Genomic DNA, 17487 nt, shown 5'->3' with positions numbered 1-17487 from the left:
AAATTATTGTTGTCTTATTTTTTTAATTCAAAAAAGTGATTTTTTCCCAAAAAAAGTGCGCTTGTAAGACCGCTGCGCAAATAGGGAAAGTGAGATCTCTGTAATTAGACACAGAAGGTGAAAAAAGAAAATCTCACAGGAGTTATAACACTGCCTTGTTCTATCTACAATGGGCAAAAATTAATAATTTGCTCATAGTTCTACTTTTAAGGTTAAAAAAAAAAAACCAGCGGGGTAACCCACACAAACTGCGGGGACGCGTTGTGTGAAAGCGGCCCTCCTTGGGTGAAGTTGGCGGTCTCACCCGGCTGATTCTGCCGCTGGCTGTACATAATTATAATCTAACACTATGAATATTGATGGAAGTGTCGTTTTTTTGCTGCGTCAACAACACTTTGTAGCTAAATGACTTGTTACTTTTCTTGGATTTATTTTTTCTTCTCTGTGGAGGATTAATGACTGGTGATTTGTAGCCGTAGCAGATAATGTTAAGTGAGGAGATGCCACACTTCTATCGGCCCCGTATGCTTAGTAAGGATTGAGAACGACCTCGGCCTTGACTTCCCGGCCAACGCGTTTCGTCTGCTTCATCCTGCCCATGGGATTTAGTCATGACCAAGCCCCCACAGGGGCTTGACGAAATGCAGGACAAAATGCACAAGAGGGCAGGGCTTGGAAGGCGCCAGGGCAGGGGGCACATTTCACAATGGGCTTGGATTAGCACTACGGACGCCGGCACCCGGATTCAGTTGCTCACCGTAGCACTACCACTTGGAGCGGCACTCTAAAAGTTACTTTATGGAGTTGCAGGTAGCAGTTAAATTGTCTGTAAACTGTTTACTTTCTGTAGGCATATAGGTTGGGCACAGTGCTGGGACAAGGTCATCCAGTGTAGTGGTCATCAACCCTTAAAGGAACCCCAACAGGCCATGTTTTATGTATTACCTTGGGGGAGATGCAGACTAGAATGCTGCAGTCACTGAGCGGCAAATACCACCTGTGATTGTATTTCAGTTATCTTGCAAACCTGGCCTGTTAGTGGCCCCTGAGGACAGGGTTGATGACCATTGATCTAGAGCAGTGATTCTCAACCCTGACCTGAAGGTACCCCAACAGGCAATGTTTTGTGAAACTTGGATAAAATAGCTGTCCTAAATACCAAGCCATTGACTCTGATTTAAAGCACATGTGCAAGATGAAGGAAAACCTGCAAACATGGCCTGCTGGGGGTACTTGAGGACAAGGTTGAGAACCACTGGTCTAGAGCGCAGGGCAAACATGCCACAACCCCCCCCCCCCCTCCATGAGCGTTATGTGTCAACAAAAATCTCCCCACAAAAACACTGAGCACTAATCTGCATGCTAACCCCCTAAGCATAAATGCCCCCCCCCCAGTACAAATCTGCCCCCCCCCCTGCTGAACCCCCACCCCCCCCCCCCCAAAAAAAAATGTGCCTCTTTTAGCACAAATCCTCTACCCCTAAAAATGTCCTATCCTAGTACACACCTTCTCTCCCCCCCATTTAAAATCTCTGCTCCTAGCACAAATTGCCCCCCAAATCCTCCCACCTATCACAAATCTTCCACCTCCCAACACAAATGCCCCTAAATTTGCCACTCTTGGCAGCCCCCCCCCAAATTTCCCATCCTAGAACAATACTTATACCCTGCAGACCCCTAAATTCCCCAACACAAATACCCCTCCCCCAATGTCCTTGTGGCTCCCCTTCACCTCACATGATACCACAGTGCCCAGGGCACAGAAGTGGTAATCGGATCCATCTATTAAAACACCGGTTTTCTAAGGTGCAGAAAAATCTTTGTTTATCCCTGTGACGGGAGGGCCCGTTGAACCCAGAATCCCTTGGAAAGGTTGGGAAACCCTTCAGCTCCCCATGCACCCCTTGTGTCCTGGCATAGGGTGACTGAGACAGTGTATCTTGGATTACGTAAAATGGGACATATTTATCCACAATATCTCCCAGGATAGATGTAAAGACTATTCTTGGTTTGTTTGATTCCGAACTCAACATGTTAGTTGAGAGAGCCGATCACATTGGCCTCTGTACAATGTAGGAGACGGGCCGACTCCTGCTGGAGCTCCTGCTATTGTGAGAAGGTGTCCTGTGTTTATACTTATGATAATGTATCATCTACTGTGTGAAGCTCGGTGACCTGTACTGAAATCCTATTTTATCATAACAATGACCAGGAGGGCAAATGGTCACATGGGCTGCTTTAAGGGATTAGTTAATTAGCTCATGTTAATTTATGTTTCTGGTTACAGGTGTATTGTTAGAGTAATATGAGCAGGAGGGGGGAATCTCCTCCTCAACTGTATATAAGACTTGTATTTTGGTTCTAATAAACAGTCCATGTTCAGCAATCAAACAAGTATCGTCTTGCTTTGTGCTTGGGAGAGGTTGGAATATCTGATCTCTATATTGGGAGGAAGTGGTTTATGACAAAAGCACTCAAGCGGAGTGTGGGACTTTTCGTTACAATCCCATTATTCCCAATCATGTGATCGCTTTTCTTTTTGCATTGCCCTGGTTGGTGGGCGGGGCTAAGCAGCAAAGCAGAGTGAACCAAGTGTGATCATGTGACTTTTGCAGAGTACTAAAATACTTTAGCTCGTTTTTTTTTTTGTTTTTTTTTTACATAGTAATTATCATTCTTCTCCTTGGATTGTTTCCTTTGTAACTTGTGAGGCCATTGGGTAAAAAATGCAGAAGTTTATTTCTGATCTTCCCACTGCTGGAGGCGGGGCCTATCTAGATTGACAGGTCGTAGCCACACCCTCAGGGCACCATGAGATTACCTTGTTAGACCCGCCTGGTCTAGTGTTCCTACCTGAAATGTGGACAGCTGGTAGAGGCAATGGACAGAGCAGGCAGCGGCACATGCACACTGGAGGCATGGTCAGGCTGTAGTGTGTTGCCACCCGGAGTAAGGAGGTGGAACCAACTAGCAGGATCGGAGGTATTTTCTCTTTACTGTTATCTGCTGTCAGAGCTCATCCCAGCTCTGTGTATATCGATGTGAAGAAAGCCTGGACTTCATCCTGGCCACACACCCCCAATGCGTTTCGCCCAGTGTTCAGGACGAACCACGTTGGGAGCTGTGTCCTGGGCGGAGCCCGGGCTGAGGCCGTTTTCACTTTCCACACACAGGGGATTTGTTATGGATTTTGGCATTTTACCTTTTTTCCAATCAGAACTCATAGACCATTTTCATAGGGAGCCATTAATCTAAAAAATATTTTTGGATGTACTGATGCTTTAACCTCCTCTTTTGTCCCCATCAAGGTAATGATATGCAGTGAGTTGATTGGATGAGTCCTATCGATTGTTATTTTTTTTCTTGCAGAGAGGAGGAGGAGCAGCTGCGGAATAAGATCCGAGCGGACCATGAGCGCGCCCTCCAGGAGGCCAAGGAGAAGTTAAAGAAGTCTCGGGATGAGATCAGGGCCGAGATCCAGACTGAGAAGAACAAGCTGATAGAAGAAATGAAGAAGAAAGATAATCCGCCCTTACCGCTGGCACCCGTGCCCAACCTGCCCGAGCTGAAGAACGGCGACCCTGGGGACCCAGAAATCCGAGAGAAACGGGATAAAATCAAGGAGGTGAGAGGGGCAAATGGGCAGTTCTTTACGGTTACAGTCCAGCACATAAAATATCACTTGCAAGGGGACCCCAGAAAAGGAGGATTGGGGCTACTCTGGGCAAAAACCATTGCATCACAGGTGTTCTGTGCATCCCCGTGTGGGCAAACATGTCCCTTGCATGGGTGTATTCTTAGACTCCATTCACACCTCGGCGTTCTAAATCGTGGCAAAACATGGAACGCATTTGCGATGCCATTATTTCTCGATGGTAAATTATGCGACAATCGCGACATAAACGCAAGCACGTCGCACATTTTGCCACGATTCAGAATCACGGGCATAATTTTAACAATTCCCCCTGCGATTCAAAACGCCCAGGTGTAAATGGAGCCCTAAAGGGGTTGTAAAGGTACATGTTTTTTCACCTTAATGCATTAGGGTGAAAAAACATCCGACGATCAGCGGCCACCTAGCCCCCCCCCCCCCCCCCATTTACTTACCTGAGCCCTCGAAAGTCCCGCGTTGTGAACGCGCTGGCTTCTCGGCTCTTTTTCGGCTCATTCATTGATGGCAGCGCAGCCATTGGCTCCCGCTGCTGTCAATCAAATTGATGACGCGCCAGGGGTGGGGCCGAGTGATACAGTCGACGGCAATGGCCGCTGACTGTATCACAGGAGCGCGCCCGCATGCTAACCCCCCTTGGGAGAGCACTTCCCAGAACGGGGGTTAGCTGCACAGTGGAGGGAAGTATGACATGTTTGTTATTAAAAAAAAAAAAAAAAGGAACCTTTTAGGTCCCTTTCACACGGGGCGGATCAGTGATGATCCTCCCCGTGAACCTCTGCTTGCTCAGCGGGGATCGCTCCGTTGATCCCCGCTGAGCCGGCAGACCGGAACGGGCCGCCCGTGTGAAAGAGCCCTAACATCCCCTTTAAAGTGGTTCTAAAGACTGAAGGTTTTTCTTACCTTAATGTATTCTTTTTTTTTTTCATTCAAGTTTAAGTTTATTGTCAGAAAAATAAGAAAATACAATAAAATAAAAACTGTGGGAATGTATTCTATACATACATTGGGGAAAATAAGTATTTGCTCCCCTGCAGATGGTGTAACTTTGTCCACTTACATAGAAATGAAGGGTCTATAATTTTTAACGACCGCCATTTTATTCTCTAGGGTGTTAGAATAAATAATATACATAATGTTTGGGGGCTCTAATTGGAGGGAAGGAGATGGCAGTGAAAACACTGGGGAAGCTCCATTAGAATTGCTGGATTGCTGGTCTACTTGTCATGCCAGCGGCCACCACAAGATGGTGCCAGATCACAGAAGGAAGCTTAGGCCTGCAGAAGGCCTAAGCTTCCCCGGGCGCCAGGTTGCTAATTCTAGTCGCAATTGCGACCAGGCGCCCGGATTTTGTTCAGCCCTGTGATAGAGACAGAATATAAAAAAATCCAGAAAAATCACATGATACAAATGTTATAAATGGAGTTGCAGTTCAGTGAGTAAAATAAGTATTTGATCCCCTTAGTAGTTGGGGGAGGTTCCTTAGTAGTTGGGGGAGGTTCCTTAGTAGTTGGGGGAGGTTCCTTGTTGGGAAGCACAGAGGTCAGACGTTTCTTGTAGTTGGTGATCAGGTCTCCACACATCTCAGGAGGGATTTTGCTCCTCTCTTCTTTACAGATCTTCTCTAAATCCTTAAGGTTTCTTGGCAACTCAAAGTTTCATCTCCCTTCATATATTTTCTGTAGGATTAAGGTCTGGAGACTGGCTAGGGGCCACTCCATGTCCTTCTTGAGCCACTTCTTTGTTGCCTTGCCGGTATGTTTTGGGTCATTGTCATGCTGAAAGACCCGTCCATGACCCATCTTCAGTGTTCTGTCTGACGGAAGAAGGTCCTCCTCCAATATTTTACAATACATGGTCCTGTCCATTGGCCCCTCAATGCGGCAAAGTCACCCTGTACCTTTTAGCAGAGAAACTGCCCCAAAGCATCATGTTCCCCCCTCCGTGTGACTGTAGGGATGGTGTTCTTAGGGTCATAGTCAGCATTTTTCTTCCTTCAAACACGGCGAGTCGAGAGCTGAATTTTGATCTCATCTGACCACAGCACAAGCCGTACATCACTCTTTATGCCCACATAGCTAATAGATGAGAGAACAGTAACTTGATCAGAGAACCGGGGGGGGCGGGGTTAGGGCCTTTAAAAAAAAAAAGGGTGGGGGTAGCCATCCGGGGCCCCTGGGGACCTCCGGGCCCTTTTAATAAAAACAACAACAAAATGTAAAAAATTAATTTTTAAAAAAATAAATAAAAAAAGGGGGGTTGCTATTTGGGGCCCTGGGGACCTCCAGGCCCCTTACAAAAAAAAGTTGCCATCCGGGCCCCTTACAGGTGGTACTGCCGGTACCCCCCCGATGGTGGCTCTGCTCACCTGTGTCCAGTCCTAAGTATGCCCCCCCCCTGTCATCTCCGGTTTCCCCCGTCTCCCGGCATCTTCATGCTCCTCTGAGCGCTCACTGTATACACCCTACAGAGAGCCAGGCACACGTGGTGGGTGAGGAGGAAGATTTCAGCAGCGCCCTCATTGGATACAGGGCTGGCAGAGTCCTGTTTTAAAGTAACTTCTGATTGGCAGAATGTGTGGTGGGCGGGGCAAAGTGTTGGAATTATTCGTACACTACACAGTGCGTGAAAGGGGGGCCCGGGGAAGGCAGCACTTGTTCGGATATGCAGCCCTGGCATGCCATACAGCCAGTCCGACCCAGGGGACATAATTTCCCACTTCCACACACAGTATGCAAATTAGGCGTCCGCAAGGCCCCTGCAAGTGTGGGGCCTAAGGCAACCGCCTAGATAGAGAGCCGCCTCTGGCTCCAACAGTCCACCTTCTCACCAAGCTTCTTGCTGATGGTCTTGTAGCCCATTCCAGCCTTGTGCAGGTCTACAATCCTTGTCCCTGACGTCCTCTGACAGATCTTTGGTCCTGGTCATGATGGTGAGGTGTGATTGGAGGAGTTTTGAGAGGGACACTTACAAGTGTGGCACCTTGGTCACATCTCCACATACACTTTTTTACCACCTGCCTCTAGGGCCGAGCCTTTTGGCTGGGACCAGGGGAATTTTTGTTTCCTGGCCGGAGGGCCGGCCATCGTATTGCGAGTAGAAAGTGATAATCGTGCATCTCCCACCTTCCTTCTCCCCCACTGTCTTTTTTATTTTCCCCTGTGTGTTGTCACTTTATGTCTTTTTTTGTTGGTGCACATTTGTACACCTTGTGTGTGAGGAGTAGGGTGCCGGTGACTTGTCCTCAATGTTCCACTGTGGGGAAAGTTCCTTCACTGACTGCGCAGGCGCAAACTTCCCGACGGAAATTCCCGAACCTCGCCCGGCATCCAGGCTCATTCTTTAACATCCCCGTGGATTGGAGGATGTTAAAAAAAGAGCCAGGAGGCCAAGCGAGCGGAGCGAGCCGTCCGAGCGTAACGAGGATGTGAGGCCGACTGGCCACTTTCCTCTAAGTCCACGTCGCCCTGGATGCCGGCCGCCGTTCGGGGATTTCCGTCAGCAAGTTTGCACCTGCGCAGTGCTTGAAGGAACTTTCCCGATAGCTGGAACCATCTCAGCGCATCAGTTCGCGCATGCGCTGGAACTTCCGTGATACCTGGAACCAGCACGGCAGATCACCGGTCCTCGGGCCAGCCCTGAAAGTCTTGGGAGTGGGTGGACATGGCCTTCTGGCTTAGTTCGCCGGCTCTCATGGGGTCTCCCTTCGGGGGAGCCCCACCGAGGACGGTTGTGTTTCGGCAGTCCCTCCGAGGAAGTTGGGTCCGTGTCGGTTTCGGCTGCATGGACCACTGTTTGCGCTAGTCCCCGTCTGGAGCCTAATGCCCCGGGGATCAGGGCCAGGTCCTTCGTGAGGAGGACCGCTTCACGCAGCACCCGTTGCACGTTTTTGTGATGACACTCTTTGTGTGTGTGTGCAAATTTTTAGCTAGATTCAGGATGGTGAGCGCATACTTGCGGCGGCGTAGCTTATGGCATTTAGGCTACGCCGTCGTAAGTTAGCGAGGCAAGTACATGATTCACAATGTACTTGCCTGCTAAGTTACGGCGGCGTAGCGTAAAGCGAGCGGGCGCAAGGGCGCCTAATTCAAAATATGCTGAGGGGGCGTGTTTTATGATAATTAGGGTTGACCTGACGTGATTGACGTTTTTTTGGAACGGCGCATGCGCTGTCCGCCTACATATCCCAGTGTGCATTGCGGCAACGTACGCCGCACGGGCCTATTGGTTTTGACGTGGACGTAAATCCCTATTCACGGACGACGTACGCAAACGACGTAAAATTTTTGAATTTCGACGCGGGAACGGCGGCCATACTTTAACATTACTATTCCAGCTATTTGATGGAATAACTTTAGGCCTGATAATGCGTTACGTAAACGGCGTATCTGCACTGCGTCGGCCGGGCGTACGTTCGTGAATAGGCGTATCTAGTGATTTACATATTCTACGCCGACCGCAATGGAAGCGCCACCTAGTGGTCAGCCTAAAAATTACACTTTAGGATACGAGGGTGTAAGACACTTACGCCGCTCGTATCTGAGCCTAATTTAAGCGTATCTGGTTTCCAGAATACGCTTAAATTAGCGCCGACGCAAATTCTGACTTAGCCTAAGTCTAGCTATTTATCTGCACCGGGTGGAGTTTTTGAGGTTGTGTTTTGAGCGCCACAGGCTTTTCAATAGAAAAAAGGTCTGATTGGAAGAAAGATTCTGTAGACAGGTCTTTTATACACGAGTTGTCGTTAGGAGAACATTCTTACATTGACAGGACTGATCTGTGTGCCACATGAGCGCCCCCTGTAGCCAGTCTGTGGGGTGGAGAATTATTGTTTGTTGGTAGGGGATCAAATACTTATTTTACTCAAGGGCTCGACAAATCCTGGTCGCCAGGTCGCCATGGCGACTAGAAATAGTGTCCTGGCGACTTGGCTTGGAAGGTGGGCAAATTTTTTTTTTATTTTATTTTTTTTGTGAGCTGGGGCCATCTGGTGGTGGCCGTTGGTATTACACGTTATTACCACCAGATGTGAGCTGGCGCCATCTGGTGGTGGCCGTTGGTATTACAAGTTAAGCATTACAAGTTAAACGGCAATTCTAATGTCATTTTTCACTATTTTCACTGCCATCTTCTTCCCTCTAATTAGAACCCCCAAACATTATATATATTTTTTTATCCTAACACCCTAGAGAATAAAATGGCGGTCGTTGCAATACTTTCTGTCACGCCGTATTTGCGCAGCGGTCTTACAAGCGCACTTTTGTGAAAAAATTAAACTTTTTTAAATAAAAAAATAAGACAACCGTAAAGTTATCCCCATTTTTTTTAATATTATGAAAGATAATGTTACGCTGAGTAAATTGATACCCAACATGTCACGCTTCAAAATTACGTCCGCTCGTATGCCGACAAACCTTTACCCTTTAAAATCTTCATAGGCGACGTTTAAAAAAATCTACAGGTTGCATGTTTTGAGTTACAGAGAAGGTCTAGAGCTAGAATTATTGCTCTCACTCTACCAATCGCGGCGATACCTCACATGTGTGGTTTGAATACCATTTACATATGCGGGCGCTGCTCACGTATGTGTTCGCTTCTGCGCGAAAGCTCGGCGGGACGGGGCGCGTTTTCTGGCTCCTAACTTTTTTAGCTGGCTCCTAGATTCCAAGCAAATTTGTCAAACCCTGTTTTACTCCATTTATAACATTTGTATTTTGTTTTTTCTGGATTTTTTGTTGATTTTCTGTCTGTATCATATAAAATACACCTGTGATAAAAATTCTAGACCCGTCAGTCGGCAAATTTGCACAATCTGCAGGGGATCAAATAATTAATCCCCCCCCCCCCCCTCACCTGTACAAGAAACTCCCTGATGATAAAAGACAATTTTCCTTTTTTTGTGATTCTGCAAACTTTATATTACAGTGTGTGGGGGGGGGGGGGGTAATAGAAGCCCAAATCCTCCTCAGACGTGTGACCCGGCCATAGATGAGGCTTTAGATTGGAAGCTCTTTGAATGGTCTGGCAGCGCTTTGTGTTGGGTTTTGTCCCCTCCGTCTTCCCTTCTATTACCTCACATCCCTCATCCTTTTCCTCCCGCAGACCTCCTGACCCACTGCGCTCTTTCTGCCATGGTATCTGTGCCAGCCACTCACAGCTCCGTCTAATGGCAATTAAAAGCTTTTCTTCCTAACGAGGCTTCAAGCGCAGCAGGAGGGCCGCCGGTTCTGCTGCCAGCTGCCTGTCATTCGCTGCCTGTGAAGAAGAGGGTGGGGGGAGATGTCAGAGGGGGGGTACGCAGCCTGCGTGGAACGAAGCGTTCAGGATCGGGGCACTCCGGAGAGGCATATGGGGGCAATAATGGCACCCACTGCTCCGAGCGGCGCGGCTTCTCATTTCAGGGATTGTACAAAGCTGCAGCCCGCTGACTTTGCCAGATCTAAATGTCTCGTGTAATTAAACCTGTAATTTAATATTGAATGCGGGGGTGGGGGGGGTGCTGTACAGCAGAGATGGGGGGCCCTCCAGATGTTGTGGAACTACATTTCCCATGAGGCATTGCAAGGCTGACAGTTACAATTACTCCCAGAGGCATGATGGGACTTGATGGGATGATGATGGGAGAGGTTTGTCTGGGTTCCCCCGGACTCGTGTCTATTGCTCGTCACGGATTTGCTATGTTCAGCAAGGGCGTCATGAGAGCGACCTATAAGACCTTCATCAATTGGCTGAGTCTCCCGTAATCAGGGCTTTTCTTCAGGGGGAACTCGGTTCCACCACCTCTGGCTCCGACCCTTTGGTGCCCGCTCACCACAATCACTTGTAAACACAGAAGTCCGGTTTCTGTGTTTACAAGTGACAGCTCTGCACTCTGTATGTAATGCAATCCTGGTATTTAGTGCCCCTTAAACCACTTAAGACCCGGACCTTTAGGCAGCTAAAGGACCCAGCCAGTTTTTGCGATTCGGCACTGCGTCGCTTTAACTGACAATTGCGCGGTCGTGCGACGTGGTTCTTTTGGTGGTATTTGATCACCTCTGCGGTTTTTATTTTTTGCGCTATAAACAAAAATAGAGCGACAATTTTGAAAAAAATGCAATATTTTTTACCTTTTTGCTATAATAAATATCCCCCAAAAATATATAAGTTTAGGCCGATACGTATTCTTCTACCTATTTTTGGTAACAAAAAAACGCAATAAGCGTTTATCGATTGGTTTGCGGAAAATTTATAGCGTTTACAAAAAAGGGGATAGTTTTATTGCATTTTATAATTTTTTTTTTTTTTTTTTTTACTACTAATGGCGGCGATCAGCGATTTTTTTTTTTTCGGTACTGCGACATTATGGCGGACACTTCGGACAATTTTGACACATTTTTGGGACCATTGTCATTTTCACAGCAAAAAATGCATTAAAAATGCACTGATTACTGTGAAAATGACAGTTGCAGTTTGGGAGTTAACCACTAGGGGGCGGTGAAGGGGTTATGTGTGAACTAATATGTGTTTCTAACTGTAGGGGGGTGTGGCTGTAGGTGTGACGTCATCGATTGTGTTTCCCTATAAAAGGGATCACACGATCGATGGCGCCGCCACAGTGAAGAACGGGGAAGGTGTGTTTACATACGGCTCTCCCCGTTCTTCAGCTCCAGGGACCAATCGCGGGACTCCAGCGGCGATCGGGTCCCGGTCACGAAAACGTCGGACCGGGTCGTGGGCACGCGCTGGACAATAGCACAGCACGTACCTGTACGTACATGTGCCCAGCCGTGCCATTCTGCCGACGTAAATGTGCAGGAGGCGGTCCTTAACCACTTAACGCCCGCCCACTGTATATATACGTCCTCTTTTTAAAGGTGGATATCTTGGTAACGGCAGTAGCTGCTGCCACAACCGAGGTATCCATCTTTTCAGTGGGCGGGCCTGTAAACGATAACGGCAGTCTCCGCGTCGGATCCGCCGCGAGATCGCCGTTATCGGAGCCGTCGGTAGCGGCGGAGGAGATCGGATGCTGCCGCCTGGAGAGCGAGGACTTGAGTGAGGGCAAGATGGCCCCCACCCGTCCTCACAGCTCTGCTGGGCGGAAGTGACGTCAAAACGTCAGTCCCGCCCAGCCTCTTAAAGAGACAATTTTTTTGTTGTCATTTTTTTAAATTACAAATTTTCCTTTTTTTTTTTCTTGCATTTAAGTCTAAATATGAGATGTGACGTCTTTTTGACCCTCAGATCTCATATTTAAGAGGACCTGTCATGCTTTTTTCTATTACAAGGGATGTTTACATTCCTTATAATAGGAATAAAAGTGATAATTTTTTTTATTTTTTTTATTTCAGTGTAAAAAATAATAAAATCAATAAAAATAAATAAGAAAACAAAATTTTTTTTTTAAAGCGCCCCGTCGAGCTTGCGCGCAGAAGCGAACGCATACGCGAGTAGCGCCCGCATATGAAAATGGTGTTCAAACCACACAAGTGAGGTATCGCCGCGATCGTTAGAGCGAGAGCAATAATTCTAGCCCTGGAGCTACTCTGTAGCTCAAAAAATGCAATCTCTAGAATTTTTTAAACATCGCCTATCGAGATTTTTAAGGGTAAAAGTTTGACGCCATGCCACGAGCGGACGTAATTTTAAAGCGTGACATGTTGGGTATCATTTTACTCGGCGTAACATTATCTTTCACAATATATAAAAAAATTGGGCCAAATTTATTGTTGTCTTATTATTTAATTAAAAAAAGTGAATTTTTTCCAAAAAAAGTGTGCTTGTAAGACCGCTGCGCAAATACGGTGTTACAAAATGTATTGCGATGACCGCCATTTTATTCTCTAGGGTGTTAGAAAAAAATATATATAATGTTTGGGGGTTTTAAGTAATTTTCTAGCAAAAAAAAATGTTTTAGTCTTGTAAACACCGAATCTGAAAAACACCTTCTGTCCTTAAGTGGTTAAAGGGGTGGCTCACCCTAAAAACTACATTTTCTTATTCCACTGCCCCCCACATTACAATCCGATTAAGGCTCTTATTATTTTTTTCCTGCTGTACATACCTTAGTACAGCATATTCACCCGTGCATCCGGGTTGCGAGTCCCGCGGGAGTGGGCGTTCCTCACATGCTGGTGATTGACGTTTTGCCCAAAAACGAGCTCCCCCCCGTCGCGTAAGCCGCGTCACGGTTGGCGAAAGGAGCCGAACGGCGAGTCGGCGCTATACTGCGCATGCGCATCGCCGTTCGGCTCCTTTCGCCAATCGTGACGCGGCTTACGCGACAGGGGGGAGCTCGTTTTTGGGCAAAACGTCAATCACCAGCATGTGAGGAACGCCCACTCCCGCGGGACTCGCAACCCGGATGCCACGGGTGAATATGCTGTACTAAGGTATGTACAGTATGAAAAAAATAATAAGAGCCTTAATCGGATTGTAATGTGGGGGGGGCAGTGGAATAAGAAAAAGTAGTTTTTAGGGTGAACCACCCCTTTAAGTGTTTTTTTTTTTTTTTGAAAAGCCTATGACGTGTGAACACACCCAAAAAACTCCACCCGGTGCAGAAAAAATGTGCACACACATAAAGAGTGTTCACAAAAACGTGCAGACGGGTGCAACGTCAAGTGGTCCTCCTGTGAAGAGGGACCCAAACCCTGATCCCCCGGGGCGTTAGGCTCCAGACGGGGACTGAGGTACTGTGGTCCGAGCAACCGAAGCCGACACGGACCCAACTTCCTCGGAGGGACTGCCGAAACAGAACCCTCCCAGTACTAGGTGGGGCTCCCCCGAAGGGAGACCCCATGAGAGCAGGCGAACTAAGCCAGAAGGCCATGTCCACCCACTCCCAAGACGTTCAGGGCTGGCCCGAGGACCCGCACCCTACTAATCACACAGTGTCACAAAACGTGCACAACAAAAAAAGACAAAAAAGTGACAAACATAGGCTTAAATAAAATAAAGTGGGGAAAGGGATAGTGGAGAGGAGAGTGAAAGAAGTGGCCATTGTGGTGAAACAATGACCAGGCCTTCCGGCCAGGAATAAAAAATGTGGTTAAAGAGGAAGTGAACCCTGATGGGTGTTACTTCCTCTATCTTTCCCTGCAAAGGTAAAGCATAATGGGCTACTATGCATCGTATAGTAGCCCATAATGTGACACTTACCTGCAGTAAAAGCCCACAATGTCACCCCGCGATGTCACCTTCTTCCACGCTGGCAGCGAGCATCCATCTTCACCCCTCTTCTTCCGGGGGCCGCAAACTCCGGCTCTCTTACTGGCCGGAGTTGCGTGATGTCACTCCCACGCATGCGTGCGGGAGCCACCTTTCACGGCATGACCCCCAGCATGAAACGGCACTACGTTTGCCTTTTTTAAAGACGGCGCATGCGCTGTTGAAGTCGTCGCTCGGGGGAAATTGCAAATATTTTAGAGACTGTGTAGGTCTCGGAGATATTGCAAGCACTTACCGGTAAGCCTTAATCTAGGCTTACCTGTAGGTGTAACTTGTCCCAGAGGGTTTACAACCACTTTAAGACCCTCCTTTCTGTTTTCGTGAAATTTGACTGAACACGCCCACTATTTGATGTGATTTGGAGGGTGTGTGTGGGGGGGAGGGGTTTTGTGGGGCCGTGGTTTAGTTCCAGCACCTATTGTTTGAGAAAAAAAGCCCTTCCCCCGTAATGATCAATGAGAGTGCAATTCCAATACCTTCTATTTCTGAAGTGCTTTCCTCCCTCGAGACGCGGGGCTTTATATCGGCTGTTGGGGCGGATAGTGAAGCGGCCATCTTCAGCACTTACAGTAGAATATTTATATAGTGGTGCGCCAAAATGAAAATTCTGTACCGAAAATTCAGGATGCATTTGGCCGAAAACTGAAACAGTTTTTTAAAAACCTTTAACTACTTGCGACCAGCCGCCTTCGTTATACGGCGGCAGGTTGGCTCCCCTGCACGAATCGCCAAGCTGTACGGCGGCAGCTTTAAGGGCTATATTGGTCGTGCCCGCAGAGCGACGCCGGAGCCAATGCTCATGACTGGCGGCCGCGATGTCCACCGGCGACCCTGCGATGTCCACCAGCGACACTTGAGAGCCAGAACGGGGATCTCTCAATGTAAACAGACAGATCCCCGTTCTGACAGGGAAGTAGAGAGAGATCGTCTGTTCCTAGTGATCAGGAACAGCGATCTCTGCCTACTTCCTTTCAATCCCTCCCTAGGACACGTTTAACCCTTTGATCATCCCCTAGGACAGTGACGGTGAACCTTGGCACCCCAAATGTTTTTGGAACTACATTTCCCATAATGCTCTAGCACTCTGCAGTGTAGTTGAGCATCATGGGAAATGTAGTTCTAAAACATCTGGGGGGTGCCAAAGTTCCCCATCACTGGACTAGTCTATCCCCTTCCATGCCAGTGACATTTATACAGTAATCAGTTTCTATTTTTAGCTCTGATCGCTGTATAAAATTGTCACTGGTCCCAAAAAAGTGTCCGATCTGTCCGGCGCAATGTCGAAGTCCCGCCAAAAATCACTGATCATCGCCATTGCTAGTATAAAAAAAAATTGCCATAAATCTATCCCCTATTTTGTAAACACTTTTTAATTTTTGCGCAAACAAATCAACATACACTTATTGCTAAGTGTACTGCAGTCACCCTCTTCTTCTATGCTCCCTCACTCACATCTTCAATCTCTCCCTCTCTACTGGCACCTTCCCCTCCCCTCTAAAACATGCCCTGATCACCCCACATACTTCCCATGTGTGCTGGTCCCCCCGTTGTCTGCTGTTCCCCCGTGTAGTCCCATCTTCTTTGGTTTTCTGCGCACTTGGCCGCTTGTTAGTAGCCCACTGGATCTGGTAAGAGTCCCGATCGTTGTGCTTGGTGGTGGATGCACATTTGATGGTCCTCTCGGTGGTCCTCTTTCTTCACAAGCACATCGATCTTCTCCCCAGAAGTAGCAGTGTGACTCCATATTGAACTGTTTTTTTTCATTTCAGTCACTTATTTCCTTTCTTGGAATTTTTTTCTGATTCATCACGTATATCTTTATAGGAACGCTCTGATTTATTGACTTTCTTTGGGTATTATGTTTGTATGATTGCGCTTATTATTGGCGTCGGTTATTTTCATATTTCTCTTATAATTGCACTTTTATTTGTGTACATGTCTCAGCGCTGCACTTTATATCACATTACTTATGCAATCACTTCTATTGTAGGATCAGCAGCTTAATATTCTTTTTTCTTTTGAGTGCTGGCGCAGTATAATTTTTATTGATCAGTCAGGATTGTATGTCGATCCTTGAAAACCATCTCTACCAGCCTCTCTCTTTATTGCATGTAATGGTATTTCTGATGTCTGGGAATAAACGAGGGTTTTTGTGTCATTTTGTTTTTCTTTTACCGTTGGAAACGTTAAAGACTCGAGTGTGACGTAGAAAATTGGTGGTGTGTTCCCATGTAGGTGTTCCTCCCGGGCGCCCTGGGGAATCATTGGTCTTGTTCAGCCCTTAGGGTAGTGATCGGGGTGATGACACGTGTCGCCCTCCCACACAGCTGTCCCCACCCTGTCGTTATGCGTGTCACCCGGTAATTATGTCCCCCCAGGGAGTGTAACATGGCTATTTTATCTCTGCAGATGATGAAGCATGCCTGGGATAATTATCGGCAGTACGGCTGGGGCCACAATGAGCTCAAACCCATCGCAAGGAAGGGCCATTCCACCAACATCTTCGGTAAGTCTTGCTGCTGGTCACCTGTGGTCATCACAGATATACACGTGTCTCTGGGTAATGTCCCCTTATCACACACTACTGTATATAGAACTGTCACTGCAGCCGAGGATTCTGGGTAATGTCCCCTTATCACACATTATATAGAACTGTCACTGCAGCCGAGGATTCTGGGTAACATCCCCTTATCACACACTACTGTATATAGAACTGTCACTGCAGCCGAGGATTCTGGGTAACCTTTGGTGATCACATACTATATAGAACTGTCGCTGCAGCCGAGGACTCTGGGTAATGTCCCCTTATCACACACTACTGTATATAGAACTGTCACTGCAGCCGAGGACTCTGGGTAATGTCCCCTTATCACACACTACTGTATATAGAACTGTCACTGCAGCCGAGGATTCTGGGTAACATCCCCTTATCACACACTACTGTATATAGAACTGTCACTGCAGCCGAGGATTCTGGGTAACCTTTGGTGATCACACATTATATAGAACTGTCACTGCAGCCGAGGATTCTGGGTAACCTTTGGTGATCACACATTATATAGAACTGTCACTGCAGCCGAGGATTCTGGGTAACCTTTGGTGATCACACATTATATAGAACTGTCACTGCAGCCGAGGATTCTGGGTAACATCCCCTTATCACACACTACTGTATATAGAACTGTCACTGCAGCCGAGGATTCTGGGTAACCTTTGGTGATCACACATTATATAGAACTGTCACTGCAGCCGAGGATTCTGGGTAACCTTTGGTGATCACACATTATATAGAACTGTCACTGCAGCCGAGGATTCTGGGTAACCTTTGGTGATCACACATTATATAGAACTGTCACTGCAGCCGAGGATTCTGGGTAACCTTTGGTGATCACACATTATATAGAACTGTCACTGCAGCCGAGGATTCTGGGTAACCTTTGATCACATATTATATAGAACTGTCACTGCAGCCGAGGATTCTGGGTAACCTTTGGTGATCACATATTATATAGAACTGTCACTGCAGCCGAGGATTCTGGGTAACCTTTGGTGATCACATATTATATAGAACTGTCACTGCAGCCGAGGATTCTGGGTAACCTTTG

General features: G+C 47.3%; 1 protein-coding gene across 1 annotated transcript in view; it reads left to right on the top strand.

The window, feature by feature from the left end:
* The first annotated feature begins 3319 nt into the window (after window positions 1-3319).
* Window positions 3320-17487, top strand: part of MAN1A2 (mannosidase alpha class 1A member 2) — a 50062-nt gene continuing 35894 nt past the window's right edge. The window contains exons 1-2 of the mRNA XM_040339226.1: window positions 3320-3625; window positions 16292-16388. Coding sequence (XP_040195160.1) covers window positions 3335-3625; window positions 16292-16388 — 388 coding nt within the window. The 5' untranslated portion in view covers window positions 3320-3334. The remainder of the gene's footprint in view (window positions 3626-16291; window positions 16389-17487) is intronic.

This window comes from Rana temporaria, chromosome 2 (genome assembly GCF_905171775.1).
Source record: "Rana temporaria chromosome 2, aRanTem1.1, whole genome shotgun sequence".
NCBI classification, from domain to species: domain Eukaryota; kingdom Metazoa; phylum Chordata; class Amphibia; order Anura; family Ranidae; genus Rana; species Rana temporaria.
The sequence above is the reverse complement of the archived record's forward strand: the minus strand, read 5'-3'. Positions and strand labels throughout refer to the sequence as shown.